At 43.7% G+C, this 23,404-nt stretch overlaps 2 protein-coding genes across 4 annotated transcripts in view; one reads left to right on the top strand and one right to left on the bottom strand.

Annotated features, from left to right (window-relative positions):
* Window positions 1-4,760, bottom strand: part of LOC125238325 (G protein-coupled receptor kinase 2) — a 129,708-nt gene extending 124,948 nt beyond the window's left edge. The window contains exon 1 of one of the 2 annotated variants that reach the window (XM_048145629.1): window positions 4,164-4,760. In XM_048145629.1, coding sequence (XP_048001586.1) covers window positions 4,164-4,215 — 52 coding nt within the window. In that variant the 5' untranslated portion in view covers window positions 4,216-4,760. The remainder of the gene's footprint in view (window positions 1-4,163) is intronic. The other variant, XM_048145628.1, reaches the window with a different exon arrangement.
* Window positions 4,761-9,079: 4,319 nt separating this feature from the next.
* Window positions 9,080-23,236, top strand: LOC125238323. Of its 2 annotated transcripts, none has more exons than XM_048145627.1 (9): window positions 9,080-9,358; window positions 9,599-9,755; window positions 11,747-11,911; window positions 12,515-12,684; window positions 12,958-13,121; window positions 13,333-13,476; window positions 13,594-13,810; window positions 14,017-16,122; window positions 23,084-23,236. In XM_048145627.1, exons 1-9 carry the CDS (start codon window positions 9,160-9,162, stop codon window positions 23,191-23,193), a joined length of 3,432 nt encoding a protein of 1,143 aa, XP_048001584.1. In that variant the 5' UTR covers window positions 9,080-9,159; the 3' UTR covers window positions 23,194-23,236. The 2 variants fall into 2 exon arrangements, with proteins under 2 accessions (XP_048001584.1, XP_048001583.1); XM_048145626.1 differs by having other exon boundaries at window positions 14,017-22,811; window positions 23,084-23,224.
* Window positions 23,237-23,404: the final 168 nt, after the last annotated feature.

Here is a 23,404-nt window from a genome sequence, read left to right as displayed (position 1 = left end):
AAACTCCTAATATTGCACTACAGATAGAATTATAAGACCAATGGCCATCGGTTCTTCAATCTTTTATCTCTATTTATTGCTGCAGATAGGTCATCTTGGCGATCAACAATCTTTAAGAATATCAAAGTATTCGAGGAAAGACGCCTCAATACTTTAGATGCCAAACGCCAGCAACGCAAAGACAGACCGAAGCCCTCCTACGTATATACATACAATACCTCTGGCCAACTCTATTGTAGCACTTGCCAAAGAGTCTTTAAGACGAAGTTCGGCCTGGCCAGCCATATTAGAGCCCATAACAGGCGTAATCCATAGTTGCTGGGGTCGCCATCGCCGAAATCGGTGAGGAGGACTATATATATATATATATATATATATATATATATATATATATATATATATATATATATCTATTAAAACACTTTTATTGAAATTTGACTTTAGTGAAGGGTACATACATGAAAGCGACATGTTTGGATTTACCTTTGACTTTTCTAAAACTTCAAGAGAGATTTCAATTTTAAAGTACATAATTAAAACAAACTTTGATGGCAAATATCACAGAAACAATGAGCTGTAAAGTAATTATGAGATACTATTTTGTTAAAAGACTATGATAGGCTTTTCTTAAGATTGCGTTGCGTCCTCCTGCCAGTGGCGCCCTCATTGGGGGATTTTCTATTGTTATAAATCAATTATTTATGTATAAATCACTATATTATGTTTATCTATTACTATTTTGATCCTACTGATTCCCCAACTTTATTTGCACATGTAAAGATAGTATGGGAATCCATAACGGCATGTACACATAAAAAAATATTCTTTCTATAAGTTGTACATACAGGTTCCTGTTATATTTTTCCTCAAAAATGTTAGTGGCAAATACCAAACGTGCATTAGATTAACATTGTTAACTCCAGTTCCAAGAAGCGGCCACAAACACCAGTATTCATTAGTCATGATAAGCTATCACTGTACCATACCTACGCACCCAACCTATTCACTTCATTTTACACAACATTCCTACATAGTTGGGAAAAAAATATTCAATACCTATAAAATCACAATAAATGTGGTTGTTTGCCTCAACTAACAAAGTTTTAACCTTTTCCTAATCTAAACATGTGAAAAAATGTATACATAATTATGAACTCAACTGTACAATTGATGTCAATGTAAATAATAATACTTTTGCATCTTGTTATTTTCATAATGAAGCAAACAATGTAACATTAATCAACATTCACTATACAAAAAGCTTACTAGTCCTATCCTACTAATAAGAGATTCAAGATAAAATATCTACAACTTTATTTGTTTAGCTCTGCAAAATATTACATTCTTCAAGAAATTACAAATACAGCAACTTATAAGAAAAACATTCACAACAACATATTAATAGACATCTATACTTTCACCAGTTTCTGAGCTTCAACATAATAATTACCTAATTTGGCAACTTTGCTCAACTTATAGATAAAGGGATAATTTAGCACAAAATAGAATTAAATAATGTTGATGGTTTCAATGTGACATGGGCTATGGCCAAACCAACACCAAACTAACAATGGAATACAAAAAGAACTGGAGAAACAAGGAAATTACATAAATTAGGTAACAGAAATGAAGTTATGCTGTAATAGATTATTAATAGATTGCTCCAAAAGTCTAAAGTTTCTGTCAGTCAATAAACCAATTAATGATTCAATAAAACTGTTCCATGATAAGCATACATTACATGCCTGTTCTAACACTGACACACAGTACTGACCTACAGTATATCTTACTACATTGTGTTAGAGTTCACAAACAGTAAATATTAGTAAACTGTCTGTGGCCTGGCTGTCAACCACAACTCATTGAGTTGTAAAGTGATACTTGAGGCGCGCGGCGCCAGAAGGAAGTAAGTGCAGGAGTTATGTACAGTGTTAGTGCGTTCACGCTCCTTCACAGAGAGAAGTGTCCTTATTTAGATCAGTGGAGCAGTTTGCCTGTCACAGGTGATTGAATCAGTGGAGACACACATGTTTGTTGGATGCAGTTCTTGTTGTAAATAACAACCTTATCATTGATGTTTGTTATTTTCAGATGCATATTCTGCAGTTACTCAATAAATGTTATTATTCTAAATCTGTCTGAAAGGGCCCTCTAAGGAAAAATGCCATAAATTATGAATACGTTTTGCCCATTTTCCTGTAAAATAAGGTGTAAATAAAATAAAACTTAGATAATTAGGGTATTCAGTGTTGCTGACCTGCCGGCGTATTATGATTCCAATTTTATCACTTATCCACGTGGATAAAGCATCCGTCACGCTTTATTATTATTATTATTATTATTTATATAATTCAGGCAGGCAGTTGAAAAAACAACTGATATGGCCTGTATCCTGGTATCTTTTTCTAGGTTTATCTCATATTATTATGTTTGTCTAATTTGTTCTTAAAACTGTTGATGTTGGGTGCTGAGGACTACTTCCTCTGGTAGCTTGTTCCAAGGCGTGACTTTGCCAAGTATGTCAGTGTGAGAGAGACAGTTGTCTTATCCACGTGGTGGACAAGTGATAAAATTGGAAGCCGGCAGGGTTCCCCTTGTTTTGGCATAATTTTACAATCGAGAATTCTTTTGGCATAATTCACCTTTCGCATAATCTGTTATGGCATAGTATAGTTACACATAATTTGTCTAGGCATATTTTTGTTTTTCCGAATATATTTCATGCATAAAGGTTATTCGCCGAATGGTTTTTATGCATAAATTATTTCTGCATAACATGGTTTAGTGGAAATTTACTACGCAGAATTTTTATCATAGGTAATACTACTATATTAATGTTGCAGTTCTAACCTAACCTAACCGAAATTCTTGACAAAATGTTTTATTTGTTGAGGTTGCAGTTCTAACCTAACCAAACCGACTCTCTTAACAGCATTTAGTATGGGTGGATATTCTGATTTTAAGAAATATGCCAAATACAATTATGCGAATTAATTTTATTCATAAAAACAATCGGCGTAAACAGAATTATGCGAACTTATTTTCGGACAATGTGTTATTCGTATTATTTTCGATTATGACAAATAAGTTTTCTGCCAAATTAACATTCGGCGAAAATCGATTATGCGAAGTCTGTTATGCGAAAATCGTTTCGGACAATTAAAGTTATGCCAAATAGAGGGAACCCACGCCGGCAGATGTTGATAATCCTGACTGACTTGATCACATAATATTGTATTGAACTTGAACCTTGGCTCATAATCATCCTAACTATACTCCTCCTGCCACTTTCATTTGATTTGGGATGGGTCATCAGTATAAGCTATGTGGGCCATTTTTTGAAGTTGTCCACCTCACTTTTTTTTATTTGGAAATTTTGATCAGAATCGCGAGCTCTTTCCATTCTAATAGGACAAAAAAAGTGTCCCAAGGTTTTTTTCCCATTCCATTGCCATTTTTTCATACATTATGTATGGCGGTAATAGAATGGAAGGTTCAAAAAAATGTATGGAAATCTTGGGACATTTTTTCTCCTATCAGGATGGAAAGACCTCGCGATTCTGAGTATTAATCGAGTAAGAAATATCCATTTACAAAAAAAGTGGGGTGGACAACTTTGAAAAAAATGGCCCATGTCAGCATTAACTACAATCTGGACTTTCAAACTGTCCGGAGTGTTACTTCATGGCTTTTGCTAATCTTCACTCTCCGTGTGTAATCTTGATAGTCATTATTATTGTCTTGCATAGTAAGGGTGAAAGCATGCTTCATGGGAATCTCGAGTGTAATCAAACACGGACCGAAGAAACACAGATCTCATCTTTAATAACTTTGAGAACTGCTTAACATTACTGATCATCAAACACGGAAGGATGCAATGTGATCTTTATTTCTTTTTTCGATTGTCAATGAGGTACATAGTGTTAACCTATGCAATTGATATCTAATTACATTCAAATCACTCAGAACCGCAGACTACCAAGTGGACGACGTTTCTAGAGACAACGGGGCCTATTTTCCACTTGACAAGCCCCAGACTGACTGATTTGAATACAGAATCGTGTAGTCATGAATAATTCCAAACGCGAGGCTATTTTTTAAATTTACGATACGAGCGCTTCGGCTACCGGGGCTTACGGGACCTTGATAAGAAGCGACCGTACCTTCTCTGGCCTTCAAATAGACTGTGTTGGCGACGATGTTCTCTAATTCCATTAGTTCCAGTGTGGCGAGTTGAGGCGTCCTTCCGGCAAACGAGGTGTCGCCGCAGCGGCCGCTCCGCCGCGCTGCGCCAGCCCCTGCAGCCCATCAATGCTCCCGCACGCACACTGCACGACACTGCGCTAGCCCGACCACATAACACTCCGGCCCAGAGCACCGACACCGTCACACCGCGCTCGAGGGTGTGGTGGCACGAACACGTCTCACTGCAGGCCGACCGCGTGCGACTCACTGAACACCGAGGCGCTGACCGGTCACTTTGTTTCAGTTATTTGATCGTAATCGGTGAACACGCCCGAATATTAGCGAATTATTGACGACGGACTACGCGAAACGCTATAAAATTACTGTGAGGTAGAAATTGTAAATGCGGTTGCCAGCCTATTATGCACGATACTACTGTTTTCTACCATAACGGCATGAGTTGAACTTTCTTTAGTACGATTTTTATGTCATTCACGTCAAGGGCCTATTACATCAACGTGGCACTATTACGAACAAAACTGAACGCATTCAACGTTTGGGCCGGAGAAAGGGTCATTTCCGTTTTACGAAATATCAGCACAAGAATAATATGAAATGCGAAAAAATTGTTAAAATAAATAATATCAATCGTAACGTAATGTAAGTATCAGTAGGTATTTATTACATATAAAATTTTAAATATAAATATAAATTTTAATTTTTTTCTTCTTTGTACGACCTGTCTTATTTTTATAAATCGAAATACTTTTAAATATACACTTATCTATCCAGCTCCTATTTGTAAGTTTTTATAATAGGCTCTACTATGCTATTCAAAAAGCGTAATGTAACTTTCATAACTAACTAACTATTTTGGCTCACTGATCCAAAGTGAATCTTGGCCTCCGAAACGAGAGATCGCCACCTGTCTAGATCCTGCGCAGCCTCTTGCCAGTCACTAACTTGAAGCCGACGCAGATCCGCCACCACACTGTCCTCCCACCCAGCGATACCTGGGTCGACCCGCCGGACGGCCACCAACCGGTCGACCCAAGAACGCTTTCTTGACATTGCCCAATCGTTTCCCATTCTAAGTAAGTGACAAGCGTAGTCTGTGGGCTTTCGTTTCGCCGATGATATTGGGTTCGGCCACTAACTGCTCGATCTCGGCAAATGTTGCACCGCTCTTACTTTTTAAGGATTACCTATGGGGTAGAAAGCAACGCGTTAAACTGGGTGATTATGTTAGTACAGATGAGGACGTCCTATATGGAGTACCTCAAGGAAGCGTGTTGGGTCCAACGTTATTTTTGGTCTATATTAACGACCTCTGCGACATTATCATCCCAAATGCAAGTATCTTCTCTTACGCAGACGACACCGCCGTTGTTTTCAATGGAGACTCGTGGGAAGAGTTGAAAATTATTACAGAGCTGGGAATGGCCCAGATATCAAAATGGCTTAAAACAAATTTACTCACGTTAAACACCGACAAGACTAAATATATGTGCTTCAGCATTACCAATTTCACGCAGCCGATGCCGATGAATCTTAAAATTCATTCGTGCCACCTTTCATACTGTACTACGTCGTTATGTACCTGCCCTACTATTGAAAAGGTAACTGAAATAAAATACCTAGGTGTAAATGTAGACCAGCACCTGAAATGGTATTCTCACCTTGACCAAGATGACTTGGTCAACCTAGTATCATTACTAGGGTCAGCTTCCTAACCCTAGTAATGATACTAGGGTTAGGAAGCTGCTTTGGATATTTATGACACTGAGACACATTGTACCAGGTAACAACACACAGGCAAAATCTCGCAATATATTAAATGAAATATATATATCCCTGGTGCAATCTGTCCTAGTGTATTGTATACCGATTTGGGGTAATGCAGCGAAAAGCCGCTTTATATACCTTGAACGCTGTCAACGTGCTCTCATAAAGATCATGTATTTTAAGAAGAGACAATTTTCTACTGAACGTTTATACCAGATCAGCGGTCTTCTTTCTGTCCGAAAACTGTTTATATAATTAACGTAGCAATGACTTCACATACTCGCACATACTTTGCAAGCTCACAATTTAATACAAAATCCTCATACCTCTATAATAAAATCAACAGAGAACTAGACATTCACTCAAAATCATATCACGAATGTAAATCGCTTATCACCAAGTGGCTTAAAAGTAAGACGTATGAAGATACGGAGGATATGTTACGACCGCCATACTAGGAAGCACACACTCACACTCACACACACGCCCACACACACACACACGCCCACACACACACACACACACACACACACACACACACACACACACACACACACACACACACACACACACACACACACACGCACGCACGCACGCACGCACACACACACACACACACACACACACACACACACACACACACACACACACGCACACACACGCGCGCGCGCGCGCATACACGCATGTACCTTGAGTTGATAGTGTTTTAAATATTGAATTGTTATTATATCATAATGTTTTTTGTACTTATATACCTACATGTTTAAATACTATTATGTTTATGTTCTAGCTGTTCTTATTTAGCTTATTTAGTTTATATACATAAAATAATTATACCTTCTACAAAATGTATAATAATTCATAATATTAAGGGAAGAGCGGTGCCTCCCAACACAGGCATTTATTTGCTTACCGGGTGGCTCCATCCCCCGTATCATGTAATATGTACGTTTCACAAATAAATAATTTTTGATTTTTGATTTGATTTTGATTTTGAAATGTAACTTTCATAGCTGTTTGAATTCCTTCTTTAAATAAAATTTACTTCTATCACCCTCTGTTCTCTTATTTTCTGTTATTTTTTAGTTTTTATTTTATTTTATTTTAAAATAGATTCCTTACTTTAATGACCTTGTTGTCGTTTGATTAAGTTAATGTTAGTTTTTTGGACACTTAGAGACCTTATACATCTCTGAGATTTTGATTATATTTTTAAACTTAATTTGTAACCTTGATTGGCCCTTATTTGTAAACTTGATTTGTTCTTTAATGATTGACAACTAGAGACTTGTACATCTCTTGAAATGTGTAATTTAGCTGTTCATTTTCTGTATTATTTTTTTTTGTATTATTTGACAAAGGTTTTTACTTTTAAATATTTTAATTTTATAAAATTTGACTCTTGGAGACGCTATACATCTCCATGGATTATTTGATTAAGTATAATATTTTTACTTGTAATATTCAGTCTTTTACAACTATTGAAGTATTATAGATTTCTTTTATCTTTGTATCTGTTTGCACTTTCTTTATGTATTGATTATAGTTAGTAATAATATGACATTTAGAGACTTTATACATCTCTAATTCTATATCAGCTACTTTGCTTATGATTAATATTTTTAGTTAATATTTCTATTAATTTCATTTGTTTAACTTTAATGAATACTCTGTAATGTTGACATGTAAAAGTGCCCCCGTGGCCTATTTGCTGAATAAATGATTTTGTATTTTGTATTTGTATTTTGTTAATTGAGCTAGGTGTAACTCTGTCCTGTCCGATAGAATAAATAAAATACTGATAGATTCAAACCACAGAACACCCCACTAGAAGCCAAATGCAAGCGATATTGTTCGAGACGCAAATCACCAATCCTTGCGGGGTGAGGCGGGCGCGCACGGTGCTGCCATTGGTCGTTTCAAATAATGGCGCGCCTTTATGATTAGCAGTAGGGATGGGAATGGGACATGTCTATTATAGACAATGGTACCGGTACCAGTACTGTGGTGAATTTGTTTTGCAACAAATTATAATATTATAATTAAATTATAACAAGGCCTAGTTACCCTTCGGGTTGGAAGGTCAGATGACAGTCGCTTTCATAAAACTAGTGCCTACGCCAAATCTTGGTAGTAGTTTCCAAAGCGGACCCCAGGCTCCCATGAGCCGTGGCGAATGCCGATGCCGGGATAACGCAAGGAGGATGATAATTGTGATAGCATCTCAATAAAAATCATTCTAGTAACTAATAACTAAACTGTGCATTTTTACTTACGTTTACTAAGTTAAATAACCAACTAAATATTCTAAACTAATCAATGAACTAAATACCACTACAGACTCTACAGATTCTAGATAATTATTCACTATTACAAATCTGCTTTCTTTTATATTTCATAAAATGGTAGCACATGGTACGAACGGCAGTACGAAGTTCCCGCAACAGACATAAACTAACATGGCCCCATGCCTAGTCGTTTACGTGAAAGGGATAGCATATCACATTGTTAACTCGGTAAAGAGGATGGACGCGCCTCGGCGCCGCTCAGCACAACCATATTGACCAGTATAAATGAACTCCGCGGACAATAAACAATATTCAACAAAATAATTAATTTGACTTAACTGTGGAATGTTGTTCCATCTTTTTTACATGTAGAAGTGTTAGAAGACTTGCCACACCACTTTATGCTGTAAGAGACCATTGTTTGCAACCAAAATTGATTATTTAAGATTTTTTCCCGAGCGGACACGGACACTGTTAGCGGGTCGTATACTTGGGCGCTACTGATCGGTGTCGCACGCGTTCAAACTTTTATAAACCTGATTTGTCGTATGCTTGGTGACCGCGAGTCGCCCTGTAAGGGCCATCTTGTTGTATTGATCTGTGATTCAAACTGAAAGTACTAAAACTACCACTTTAGTAGTTTGTTCACGCTGGTAAGGTAGTACACGTCAATTGAAATTCACTGCTGCCAACACGCAGATTATAATTTCGTTCAGAAATTGATACAAAAACTGAGGTAATGCAACCATGCAACGCGCATTTTGACAGTTGACTTTGACATTTTTGACAATGCTTTGACATTTGTCGAAAACAGTCCGCGAATTTTCGTTTCACACGCACGTGTATTTTCTTTATAAATAATGAGTAAAGTTTACGATATAAGGTAGTGAAGACGTAAAGCATGGGTAAAGAGTCGCCGTGCGGCGTGTGCGGGGAGACGGAGACGCGGCTGGTGGACGGGTTCTACTACTGCGCGGAGTGCGGCACGCAGGACATCAACCTGCAGGAGACGGTGGTGGAGCACACGCTGCGCGCCGACGGCACGGCGCTCGTGGCGCGCCGCTCGCGCTACCGACTCAACATCGATGACGGCGTCGAAAGTATGGGCTCCTTTTTTATACAGTTCTTTGGCTGTTTTGTTCCGTTGACTCAGAGGCTATGTCTTAAGAAGTTGGTGACAATGGCGATTAATAGACACATTCAAATGAGATATGTTTGATAAGTTAGGTGTTATTGGTTTCTTAACAAACAGAGTACCTAAAACATGCACCTTCCCACATGTATTATGTGGGAATATATTGTTATGGCTGTGATGTGTACAACATTTAAGTAATTTGCAGTGAGCATGGAGTGGTACAAGTGGCACAAGTACAACTTCCTGCTGGCGGGGCTGACGGAGCAGCTCATCGAGCTGGGCGCCGCCCCGAGTCTGCGCATGAAGGTGCTCTGGATCTGGAGCCGCTACATCAAGATGTTCCAGAAGAAGGAAGAGATGGGGTGCGTGTACCTACAGCCAACACTGGGTTTCCACCCAGCTATTCTAAACTGAATCAACCTAGGGCTACTAAGCATGAATTGCGGAAGCAAGACATAAAACATAGGCTTACCAATAGGAATTTGTCTATAAGTATTGCAGTAAGTGTTGCAAAGGAGGTTTTATATTGAAATATACAAACATATCATCAAATATATGAAAACCTCTTTCAATAAATTTAAACATATTTTGTATGAAAATGATTTCTCACTTTAAATAACACAGTTTTAAGAACAAATTAGACAAACATAATAATATGAGATAAACCTAGAAAAAGATACCAGGATACAGGCCATATCAGTTGTTTTTTTCAACTGCCTGCCTGAATTATATAAATAATAATAAGTATAGCAGATATATGTAGAAAATGCCATAGTACAGGAGAAACCATCCAACATATCACCGGAGCATGCAGATCTATAGTCCAGACCGATTACAAATACAGGCACGACCAAGTAGCTAACATAGTTCACCAAAAACTTGCGATCAAATACAACTTAGTTCCCCAGCCAGCCGTTCCGTACTACAAGTATACTCCGGAAAATGTTCTAGAAAACAACACTCACAAAATGTACTTTGATAGAGCTATTCTGACAGACCGAACCACACACTTTAATAGACCGGACATCACTGTAGTAGACAAAATAAATAAAACTGCCCTTTTAATAGATATTGCCATCCCGAACACTCACAATGTACAAAACACAATAGCTGAAAAACTTACCAAATATACCGATTTAAAAGATGAAATAGCCAGGATATGGAAATTAAATAAAGTGACCATAATACCAATTGTTCTGTCTACTACAGGTGTCATCCCACAACAGCTACACACCTCTTTAAAAACCCTATCATTGCCGCCTTCTTCTTATGTTGTAATGCAGAAAGCTGTAATACTAAACACATGTAGGATAGTCAGGAAGTTCTTACAAAGCGATATATCTCCTTGATTCACAAACGCAAACAGCTACAGTAAATACCTACTTATCATCACCGATTTAATCATCTAGATCTCATTAATATCACCCCTAGTTCATCATTATGGGATGCACTTGGCTTCGGCCCGTGTAACCCATTATGCCAGTATTCCCAAAATACTGAGAATTACAAAGAAATATAAAAATAATAATAATAATAATAACCTCCCAGGGCAGCTTGTGGCGAGCTGAATGGGAAGTGGCGTCCCTTGGGTCCCATGCCCCCGAGAGTCGGTCAGGCCCCTCCCTCCGGCTTGCCTTCACTGGCCGGCCGGAGTGAACACTGAGCAGGGGCCGCAGGATTCTCACCTCTGGCTTGCCTTAACCGGCCGTCCAGAGTGGGGTGCCAGAGCTATATGCTCGCAGGGTGGAAGTGAAATATGCATAAGACGCGAGTTGGCACAGTGGCTGTTTCGCACAGACTGGGTAGAAAGCGGCGCACACCTCTCCACACCCTGAGCCGCTCACGCTATGTTGTCCCCTTGTCGCTCCGTGCGAGCGGCCGTTTTCGGGGACCCATATAGTGAGTTGGCGAGTCACCGCCTGCCTATTTTTTCGTGTTTTTAAAACATATGATCAAGGCAGGTGCCATAGACCTTTCCATAGACCGGTCACTAGCACACTAACATTTCAACCCAATAGCCCAGTATAATTTGTTTCTTTTCATTGCAATAGTTTTACACTAACCGGGCTTGTCCTTGGGTGCATTCTATAGTGCGGACAGGGACAATCGCCGGCTAGTGTCACATTACTTTAAATTAAACTGTCTTAAAGGGCCTCTGCGCTGTTGGCTTCGGCCCCACGCACGCCTCCCAAAAGTCCGGGACCCCATGGTCCCGAGAACTGGAAAAGACAAACAAATAATAATAATAATAAATAATAAATACTATGAAGTATATTTGCTATGGCAATTATTTCTCATGTCATAGATAAAGAATGATAATAGATATTTTCCTAAACACCCACCGAATTTCCAGTCCTGCGCCCGTGCTGTCACAGCTGAACGTGAGCTCCTCCTCCAGCGAGGACGAGGCGGAGCAGGAGCCGGCGGACGCGGCGCCGCGCAAGGGCAAGCGCCTGGACCGCGTCACCTGCTACCTGCTGGTGGCCATCCTGGGGCTGGCGCTCAACGTGGACCGCAGGTCTGTCTGCACATGGCACCTCAGCAGCCACCAGTGTGCTGGTATCACCCAATTATGTCACTCTCTGAGCTGTACGGTGCTCAAACTCCGTTCAATTGAACCATCAAACGTGGCGACATTACTTCCTGGCGTAGCTTTGTTATACAATTGTATTGTAGATAATATTTGTTTACTTACCTTTTATTTATTGTACAGTCAAGTGTAAAAATATGGGTGTGTACAACTTATCAAAAATATGTCCCATAGCACTTTATGTCGGCGGAATAAGGTCTCGGTACATATTTTTGAGCGGATAAAATCGATACGTATTTTTGCACTTGACTGTACAGTCGCCATCAGATATATAAGAGCGCCCGAGGTACTCAAAAATATCTGAACACGCCTCTATTGCCTAAGCGTTAGAGGCGTGTTCAGATATTTTTGAGTACCTCGGGCGCTCTTATATATCTGATGGCGACTGTACAAAAGGCGAATTTAACGCTGCCAGGCATTCTCTACTAATTAATATATGATTAAAGCGGATAAAAAAGTTTACTTTCTTTTAAGTTAATTAAATTTAATTGAAGCGGTTCAAAACAGTACAAGCCGTCTATTTTGTGGCAGCGCCATCCTGGAGTCTCGCTTCACGCGGCTGCTGCGCTGGCGGCTGGTGCCGGTGGCGGACATCTTCCGCCACGTGCCGGCCGAGATCCTCCGCAAGACGCGCCAGCACCGGCGCCTCTTCGCCGCCTCCAGCATGCTCACCGGCTTCAGCCTCGCCCCCTACCTCATGTGTAAGATAAGATATCTCTCAGACTCACAGTTTGTCCCGTTTATCCTCCACAAGACGTGCTTGATGAAATCGCATGGCAAGTCCAATTTAGACGTGATTCGGCAAAATTATGTCGCTTGACTTGACCCAGAAAAATGCGAGCGCTACGGTTTAAAACTTTTAACTTGGCATTTTGCGGCACTAAAATAAAATATTGCCTCGCTCCGTGTGGAACCGCTTTGTGAGCCTTTATGATATGATGTGAATAAAATGACGGGTCACCTGCATCCTGCAGGTCGCGTGTCGAAGCTGCTGGAGCTGGGCGGGCCGCTGACGCCCGACCTGGACGCCATCGTGCACTCGCAGCTGCGCGAGCTGCGGCTGCCGCGCGCGCTCTCCCAGCTCGTGCGCGCGCTCATGCACGCGGCGCCCGTGCCCTTCGCCACGCGCAGGAAGGAGGTATGTGTGTTTGTTTGATTTAAGAAAAACTTAATTGTTGCTAAACTTTGTCTCAGGTGCGTTTGCACATAAGTATGTGTGATGGCACTGGCGACTATTAGGTTACTCCTACGACCGTGCGTTCGCTAGGAATTATACTTCAGATTTTTCCAAAGATGTATCAGCTTTAGATCCATTTTCTGTAAATAAGTTTTGTTGTTTTCGTGTGTAGCGCTTCGACAAGCAGCAGGGCGAGCGTTTCCCGGAGTACGAGACGACGGTGATGGCGTACGTGATGGTCGCGCTCAAGATGTGCTTCGGGCTCGACGACGCCCGCGAGAGGGCGCTGTCCGCCGCCGTCGACGCTATCAACGAGGTAACTGTCGTGCGGGGACGACGAGCACATGGCGTGGTGGCGCACTGTTCGCGGCGCTCACGATGTACTGCAGTTGCGGCGCTGCTTGTGTAATAACTTAGAATTTGTGTTATGTAGGAAGCCGGCCACCCTCGCGCGTACACGTCAGACCCGGAGCCGACCGGTCGCCTGTTCAGCTTCCGCGAGTGGGCGGCGCACTTACAGCTGCGCGCTCTGCTGACCGCCGCACACTGCGCGCCGCTCGCCTGGAGCCGCGCCGAGCCCGCGCAGGACCTCGCCAGCCTCGAGCAGTTCCGGGACCACACCGTCGACCACGCCGCCGACCCCCACAAGAGTGAGTACCCACACCCTCCCTGTCGACTCCCGAGCCGGTGGGGGGGAGGCACTCCCACTGTCGGCGACCGAGAGATGACTCGTCCCGTGTCGCGATTCCCATCAAGAATTTTTGTTCACAGTTTGTTAGTCGTTACTCTTCGAATAAAACATGAACAATTTTAACTAAAAAGTATAACAGTATCTAATCGTTACTTCCTTTTCCAGGTATAAAGAAGGGCAGCAAGGCGCGGCTGACGGACCAGGTGACGATGGAGATCCTGGACCGCATCCCGCAGCGGAGCGCGGCGCGCGTGCTCTCGCGGCGGACGCTCGCGCCCGCGCTGGCCGCGCGCGAGCCCGCCGCCGCCGTCGCGCGCGCCGTCATGGACCTGCTGCCGCCCGAGCAGAGCCGGCTCCTCGACGAGGACTTCACGCACTACTCCCTGGACTACGCCTTCAAGCACCTCGCGCTGCCCGCCGCCCGAGCCGACTCCGAGCTGTTCCGCGGCGTCCGCCCGCGCGACGCCGGCGGCGAGACCTTCGGCTCCGACGTGTACTACAGCCTCGCCGACGCCGCCCCCGTCTTCATCAAGAACTGCTCCAACGAGCACTGGGCCGAGGCGCCGCGCGCGCGGCTCTCCCGCGAGCTCGACGAACACGCCGAACGAGACTCCCGAGAGAGTTTAGAGGAACGACGATTAGAAACATTCCTAGAGGAGGACGACGGCTGCAATATTTTCGACGACGACTTCTCCGATATTCCGATTAAAGACGAGAAAATGGATCCGAACGTCGGCGACGCGCCGGAAGATGTAGGTTTGGGCGACGAGCTGGACGACTGGGCCCTCCCGGCCGTCGAGCGCTCGCGGCGCTCGCGGGACACGTTCGACAGCGACGACGAGCCCGAGCCGCAGTTCGACCCGCGCGCCTTCGACCGCCGGGAGGTCATCAAGGAGCTCCTGCGCGGCGCCTACGAGAGGTGCCACCTCACGCAGGTGCCCGTGCGCTTCCTCTCCCACGGCGAGAAGACCAGAACCAAGGCCGACCGCGCCCCCGCCGACGTCCCGCTGCGCGAGTTCACGCGCGGCGTCGGCTCCGAGCACTGGGACAACAAGCTCCGCGCGCGCGCGCGCACGCAGCGCGTCGAGGAGCTGCTCGCCGACTACCGCCGCCACCTGCGCGGCGACGCGCTGCACCAGCTCGAGCGCTCCGTGCGCGCCTTCACCGCCGCCGCCGACGCCGACGCCGTCCTCGAGCCCGACCTCACGCTACACGAATCTGCGCTCCCCGAGGCGGCGGACGTAGACGACTCTGGAGACGTGGAGCTACTCGAAAATGAAACCAAAAAGGATGAGGACGACGAGGACTCGTGCGAGGACCGAGCCTACGACCCCGTTCTCAAAAGCGGCGCCGACTTCGATGAAAAAACGCACGACGTCGACCGGCTGTTCGTGAGGCTGAAGTCGCCGGCGCCGGAATCGGAAGAACCCGGCATCGAGGTCGACGACGGCCTCGCCGCCATCGTCGACCGAGCGATCGGGAAGAGGACGATAAAAACGCCGAAGAAAATAGAAACAAAAGTCATCGAGACCGACGTCGACCACCTGGTGGACGATCCGGAGCGCGTCACCGAATTCAATTACTGGTTCCTGAAGTTCGACAAACATTTCCAGACGGCGGCCGGGATGCCGGTGCGCCGCATGGAGCGCGCGCTGGAGGCGGCGTCGCCGCGCGGCTTCTGGCGCGTGCTGAAGGAGGCGGCCGCCGCGCTCGCCGCGCCGCCGCTGCGCCTCGCGCGCCGCCTCGCCGACGTCGAGCACCGCCTGCTGCGGCTGCTGGCGACCATCCGCAGGACCACGAGGGGAGGCGAGCCGGGGAGACCTCGCAAAAACCACGAACGTCCGGAACGGACAAACCGGTACTCTAAAAGAAAACGGGGGAGACCTCGCAAAGAGAGGCGTCTGGAAGAAAGCGACTCGCCCTCGAACTCGGATAGACGCCGCGAAACCTTCGAAGATGTCGGCGCCTCCGGGAACCGGGACCGTTCAGATATTAACGACTCGCAGGAATGTAATCCGGAAAGACTCTGCGAAGATTTAGAAGATTCTAGCGCCTCGCAGAATAAACTAAGAGAGCGAAAAAAGCCCCGCAAAACCATGGATTCTTCCTCGGAAGACGGCGAACCCCGGCGTTCGAGATGGGGAAGATCCGGAACACGGCGGAGACCGGAAACGACCGGCGACGACTCGGAAGATTCGAGCGGCTCCGGAGGTCGGGAACGGCCGAGGACACGAGGGAGACCGCGTCAAACTAGACAACAATATATTTCAGGTAAGAGCTCGGAAAGTGAAACGTCCCGCAAACGCTTGGAGAATTTCAGTTCCTCGAAGAATAGGGGTGAATCAGAGAAAATAAGAATATCGCGTGAACCTTCGGATGACAGCTCAGAACATAGCGACTCGCAGGACAGCAGAACAGATAAACCTAAGAAACGCTTAGAGCGTGCGCGGAATATGGAGCGACTAAGTAAACGGGAGAAATGTGACCCCGCCCACGAAACCGCGAGAAAGAATCTTTCAGACACTAGTGATTCGCAAAATTGTAATCCGGGAAGATTCTGCGTCCGTTCAGAAAATTCTAGCACCTCCCATAATAATCCAGGAAAACGAGAAAACTCCTCTTTAGAAGACAGCCTCTGCCAGTATTCGAGATCAAAAAGACGCAGAATACTCTCAGAAGATAGCGACTCGGACGAATCGGGATCAGAAAGATCCAAAAAAGACGTAGTAGCATCGAGCTCGAGCGCCTCGCGGGGTCGGGGCCGCGACCGGCCGAGACAAGCGCACGAAAGTGGTCAAGAAGACGACCGCACTTCGCAGAATCAGGAACAACTTCCGCGTTCATATGCGGACGAAGACTCTCTAGAACTAAGCAGAAGTAGAAAAGTTCCGGAAAGAGCCAGCATAAGTTTAAGCTCTAGTCATATAGAAGATGGCAGTACATTTTTAGAATCGACACGTACAGTTGAGAACGCTTCACAGAAGCTGGAGCAACCGAAAAAAAGAGGAAGGCCTCGCAAATACGTGGACCGTGAATCTTCAGGCAAGAAGTTACAGACACCAGACCAACCTAGGAAATGGGGACGACCGCGAAAATGTGTGGATGTAACGTCTCCAGGCAAGGAGTTACAAACTCCGGAACAACCTAGGAAACGAGGAAGACCGCGAAAATACGTGGATGGGAAACCTCCAAAAGGAAAGGCTCAGAGTCCTGACCAGCCTAGGCATGAAATTGTATTATCGGACAAAAGTATTTCAAATGATAAAGACGTTAACAAATTGGAACCAGAAAATAAGGACTTAGAAGAGTCGAGATCCTTGAGGAATCAGGACCAACCAAGGAAACACGAAAAGCCCCTTAAATCCTTGGGTGAAAGCCATTTAGAAGACAGTGACAGTTCGGGTCAAGAAGATGATAACACTTCACGGAATACGGAACAACTTCCGCGTTCATATGAGGAAGAAAATTCTCCAGAACAAGGCTCCTCACACGAGAAACCCTCGGTAAGATCCAGCATACGTTTAAGCTCAAGTCATATAGAAGATGACTGCACAGGTTTAGACTCGACACAAATAGATAAAAGCGCTTCACAAAAGCAGGAGCAACCGAAAAAAACAGGAAAACCCCGTAAATATATGGACGGGAAGTCTCCAGGCAAAAAGTTACAAACTCCGGAACAGCCTAGGAAACGCGGTAGACCACGCAAATATGCATTTCAACATCCAGACGAACCTCGGAAACGAGGCAGACCGCGCAAATACTTCGACAAAGACCTGCAAAAGGAGGCGCTGTCCGGTGCTGCAAATTCTCACAAAGAAAGCATGTCAGAAAAGATAACTGTTGACAGAGAATGCATATATTCAAGCGTATATTCAGACTCGAGTTGTGAAGAAGATGAAAGAGCTTCGGACAACCAGGACCAATCGAAGAGACGGGGAAGATCTCGCGAATACGTTGACGACACTCATGAATCCGACACACACTCTGACACGAATCAGGAGCAACAAATTCGCCGTAAATCCTTGCACAAGAATCATTCCTATCGCATAGAGAGCAAAGATATGGACGTTGCTAATACCTCGCAGGACGAGAGCACACAGAGTCCAGATCAACTTATTAACGAAAAACTAGATAAATCCACGGACGAAAGCCTTTCAGAAGATAGCGACTCTGAGAAAATGGGACCAGAAAACAAGGATTTACAATACTCGAGCTCCATGCGGAATCAGGACAAACCAAGAAAACGCGAAAAGCCCCTTAAATCCTCCGATGAAAGTCTTTCAGACGATAGTCACACTTCGGGTCAAGAAGACGATAGCATTTCTCAGAATCAGAAACAACTTCCGCGTTCATGTGTAGACGAAGACCCTCCAGAACAATGCTCCTCACACGAGAAAACTCCGGGAAGATCCAGCACGTGTTTGGACTCGACACGTACAGACGAGAACGCTTCACAGAAGCTGGAGCAACCGAGAAAAAGAGGAAGACCCCGTAAATATATGGACGGGAAGTCTCCAGGCAACAAGTTACAGACTCCGGAACAGTCTAGGAAACGCGGTAGACCACGCAAATATGCATTTCAACATTCGGACGAGCCTCGGAAACGAGGCAGACCGCGCAAATACTTCGACAAAAACCTGCAAAAGGAGGTGTCCGGTGCTGCAAATTCTCACAAAGAAAGCATGTCAGAAAAGATAATGGTTGAAAGAGAAAGCATGTATTCAAGCGTATATACGGGTTCGGACTCGAGTTGTGACAACTCGGACAACCACGACCAATCGGAGAGACGGGGAAGACCTCCCGAATACGTTGACAACTCTCATGAATCCCACACACACTCTGACGTGAATCAGGAGCAACAAATTCACCGTAAATCCTTGCACAAGAATCATTCCTATCGCATAGAGAGCAAAGACATGGAAGGTGCTAATACCTCGCAGGACGAACTGAAGGAACTAGGAAGTCTCCGCATATTGGTGGATGAGAACGACTCGGGTACTAGCGACTCCGAATCGTTCCCTCAAGAATGCCCAAGAAAACGAGGTAGACCTCTTAAATACGTAGATGGAAACCGTCCACAGCCTAATCACGATCCACCAAGAAAACGGGGAAGACCGCGTAAATCTTTGGATATAAATCTTTCTGAAGAGTATGGCTCGCCGAAACAGGAGCAACGTGACCAACCTAAGAAACAGGGAAGATTCCGTACATCCTTGGACGCACATTTTACAGTAGACAGGGACTCACTAAATCCCGGCCCACCGAGAAAACGAGGGAGACCGCGTAAATCATTCGACATCAATCTTTCAGGAGACAGGGACTCACCGAAACTGGACCAACCTCTGAAGCGAGGAAGACCACGCAAATCCATGGACGGGAATGATAGAGCACGTAGCGACTCGCCTGAACAGAACACATCAAGAAAACGAGGAAGACCGCGCAAATTCATGGACGCAAATGTTTCAGTAGATAGGGACTCGCCGAATCACGGAAACCCACCAAAAAAACTACGGAGACCGCATAAATCCTTGGACATGCATCTATCAGAAGATAGTGAGTCGCCGAAACAGGACGCCGCTAAGAAACGGGGAAGACCACGCAAATCCATGGACAATAATATTACTGAACAGGTTGGCAGTGGCTCGCCGGAACAGCACCCGCCGAAAAAACGAGGAAGACCGCGCAAATCCATAGATGGAAATGTTTCTGAAGGCAGCGACTCGAAACAGCACCAGCCTAGGAAACCGGGCAGACCACCCAAACGCTTCCACGAGAACCTGCCAGACACAAGTTCCTCGCAGAGTACCTCAGATAAATCTACAACATCATCAGACTCGAATCATATCGAAAGACCAACATCCAGCGAAGACAAAAAGGGTGGAAGTGATTCACAGAGCGGAAAGTGTTCAAAAAATGAATCCGAGGATGTCGTATGCGAAGCAAAAACCATCTTGCAAGAGAAGAAACCGGAACAGTCAAATTCCAGTAAAGACTCCGAAGACGCAAGTGTTTTAAAATCACAGGAGCAACCAAGAATGGAATCCGTGGAAGATAATGAAACTAATAACTCGCAAGAAAAGAAACCAAACAGACCGAAACCCAGCAAAAACATAAAGAACAAGGAACATCCAAGCAAAGAAGGAAAACCTCGTAAATTCATGGATTCCCCGGAGATAAGCGTACTGTACAAGAAACCAATAAGACCTAGCGCATACTTGGGCTGGAGACCTCTAGGAAACGCGAGCACTCCGCAGCACACGCCCAACCAGCGCCGGTTCAGCTCGTACGGCGACAGGAGTCTCGCGGACCTGAGCGCCATCCAGGGCGCCGCAGCTGATGCAAGCTTGCTGCAGAACAAAACGGTAGACTACTCGGAAACTAAAGTCATTAATTTCGATCAGTTCTGATGATAATGACTACATCAGGAACCTTTTACTCCTACGGGGTCTCGAAAGCCGAAGACATGGTTGGTGTACTGTATATAATTCGCGAAATATGGTGTTCACGCCCTCTGTTACGAATTTTATTATTCCAAATTATTATTCCAAATTCCGTTAAATTATTATTCCAAATACGTATAGTAAGGACATGTAAAATATATTTTATCAATAAATGATCGTATCGTATCGTATCGTAAGTAGTGTTACCTTCGTATTTCATATTAAATAATTCATTTCTAGATAATGTCTTGAATGAAACGTACAATGCGACAGAAAAATGTAGAGAATTGGGGAGGGCGCCACTGAGCTTCAACAGGCAAAATTTATTACACCACCTAAACGATATTGATACTTGCGTAATTACTCATAACTATGTATTAATTTTGTATCAAGCAAAAACGTCTGCGAAGGAAAATAACCATTTTATAATTGAAATAAAAATGAGAAGATAATAATTATGTAGAATATACTGGGATATTAAATTATAAAGAATTGCACGTCCGTTGAGATGTGATTTCGTTTGACATAATATTAAATATGAATTCCTTAACCTACCCACGACTTCACTGGCCGGCGATCAGCTGTGATACACGCTTGAGGCAGGTACTCAGTCATATACATACAATATCACATTCATTTGTAAAACGTCTAAAAGTATTGGTTGCGCTATAGAATATGTCAGTATACGGTCGACTACAAAGAGATGTATACATTTTTTCACCTTATTGCATTGTAATAAGGTGAAAAAATGGATACATCTCTTTGTAGTCGACTGTATCACGACAATGTAACAGTTATTTTCAGTTTAAATAAGGGTAAAATACACAGAAATTATCAATAATAAGCGTATCTGTAGCTTTATTTACGTATAAAAAGCTATATTATATGTAACACATACCAGTCAATTCAGCCGTTCGTTTGTGAACATCGCCTGAAATTGGCAATAGTTTCCAGCCGGCGTATTATGCTTCCAATTTTATCACTTATCGACGTGGATAAGACATCTGTCACTCTCACACTGACATATTCGCCAAAGCGTGACAGATGTCTTATCCTCCTGGATAAGTGATAAAATTGGAAGCATGATACACCGGCAGCGTAAGATTCGCTCAAACACCTAAATAATATACACATTGTTTAAAACTTTCCGGGCATCTATACGTATGGTTTTGTTCATTCTGTTTATATGAAAACTATTATCTTTGAGCAAAACACACGTACCAGAAATTTTGTAAAACAAAATTCGTTTAAGAGGCAAAAATCAAATGTTTAGACATAATAATATTGTTTGACAAGACAATTGGTGTTGCTACACATAGTTCTGTTTTAGTTCCACTTTACTGCGTTCACTATACTTAGTATTCTGTCGCACTTGTAAGGGGCCCACAGCCTATAAGTTCGGCGGACGGCCACGGTCCGTTAGAATTAGAACTAAAAAGTAACCGTGCCCGTGCCGAAGAACTGAAAAGCCGTTGCCGTCTGACTGAGTGAGTGGTTCTTTTTACTATTGGACTTTTGTGTAATATACTGGATACTGGCTTCAGAATATCTATTTGTTACCTAACATGTAAAGTAGTCGTATCACTCGTATCGTATTGTTAAGTGGTTATTACTTATTACGTAAGTAAAGAATATTTATTGAATCTTTGTTTTATATTAAGATTCCAACATTAAGCAACTGTCGTGCTAGTGACACTTTCATTGTATAATTACGAGAAAGCTCCCAAGTTGGCCAAGTTTAACAACTTGGAAAAATACATCGAAGGAAGTATAGGTATCTACTTAATTTTAACAACTGTTGATTATATTTTGATAATAGAGCCAAAACTTGAATTTAATGCTTGTAGTAGCTATACGTGGAAAAAACCGTTTAATTACTAAAATTTGGTCAGTTTCGAGTGATTGTTGAGATTTCTCCACAAAAAGTCACCAAGGTACATCTAAATTATATGTTATTTATTAGATCACAAATCACAGTAGCCATGTTAAAGCAAGTAATAAGGAGAAAATACGTACGTCGCACTGAAAAAGTAGTAAATTCATGAGCGGTATAAGGCCTCTTAAACTGATTTGTTGAAGATGGCAAAAAATAAAGAGTAGAAATTAAAAAGTGGCAACATTGAAGAGTCGTCCTATTTATGTCCCATTATGGGGAAAACGACGACACCAAGATAAGTTCAATGTTGCCACTTTTTAATGTATACTCTTTTTTTTTTGCCAGACTAGGTATCTACATAGTGCACCTACTTCCTCGTACTTTTGCCGTGAAAATTAAATTTAAATTTCGAAGTCTCTTATTCGTTCCTCATAGTGACATTATCAATTGTGACATTGCAGACACGTCAATTGGTCGTGTACTGTTTAGCTGTTTGTCGTAAAATAGTGGTAATGTTGCGAAATTCCTTGTCGCTGTTAAGTGGGCCGGCGCGCGCGCCGAGCCGCACGGTGGTGCCGGCGCGCAAGTGGAACCAGTGCACCATGTGCATCAGCCTGCCGCCGCGCAACCCGCACTCGCTCGGAGTAAGTTCCACGCCTAATAATAAATAAAGAGGGTTCTTTCGCAATCCTTTCCTCTTCAAGTTGGACATTTTTTAGCCAAATCAGACGTTTCGGTCATTCTTATTATGGAAGTTGCCATTTAAAAGACCAGTGCGTTTTTGAAATGCTCGCTTCTTGCATATACCTGCTAATTGAGTATAATGTCACTATCACATGACTGCATTAAGTCGAAGCTATTTGAAATGTTTTTGTTGGCGACCATAAAGTGGTTCATAAAAACTGTTGTTTTCCAGGAGTCGATAATGCACGGCGGGTTCATGATGGTGGTTTGGATCGCGCCCTTGCTCATCCTCATGTCTCAGATCAAGGTCTGGAGGCGCAAATATGGTTCAAACTAGACTAAAGGTGTTATTTATATTTGTGTCAAAAAATAAATACTTACATGTTAATTATTTTCGTTGTTTCATTCCTAGCTCGACTTAAAAACAAAGCTATTAAAGTCACACTTGCATGTGCAAGTAGCGTGAACTGAAGGGAAGGACGAACACCTACAGGAACCTAACCTTTTCAATTAGGGTGCGCGCCCACGGGCGACAAAGTTGCTCGGAGACTTT

The sequence above is a fragment of the Leguminivora glycinivorella genome, chromosome 23 (genome assembly GCF_023078275.1).
Source record: "Leguminivora glycinivorella isolate SPB_JAAS2020 chromosome 23, LegGlyc_1.1, whole genome shotgun sequence".
Classification (NCBI taxonomy): Eukaryota; Metazoa; Arthropoda; class Insecta; order Lepidoptera; family Tortricidae; genus Leguminivora; species Leguminivora glycinivorella.
The sequence above is the reverse complement of the archived record's forward strand: the minus strand, read 5'-3'. Positions and strand labels throughout refer to the sequence as shown.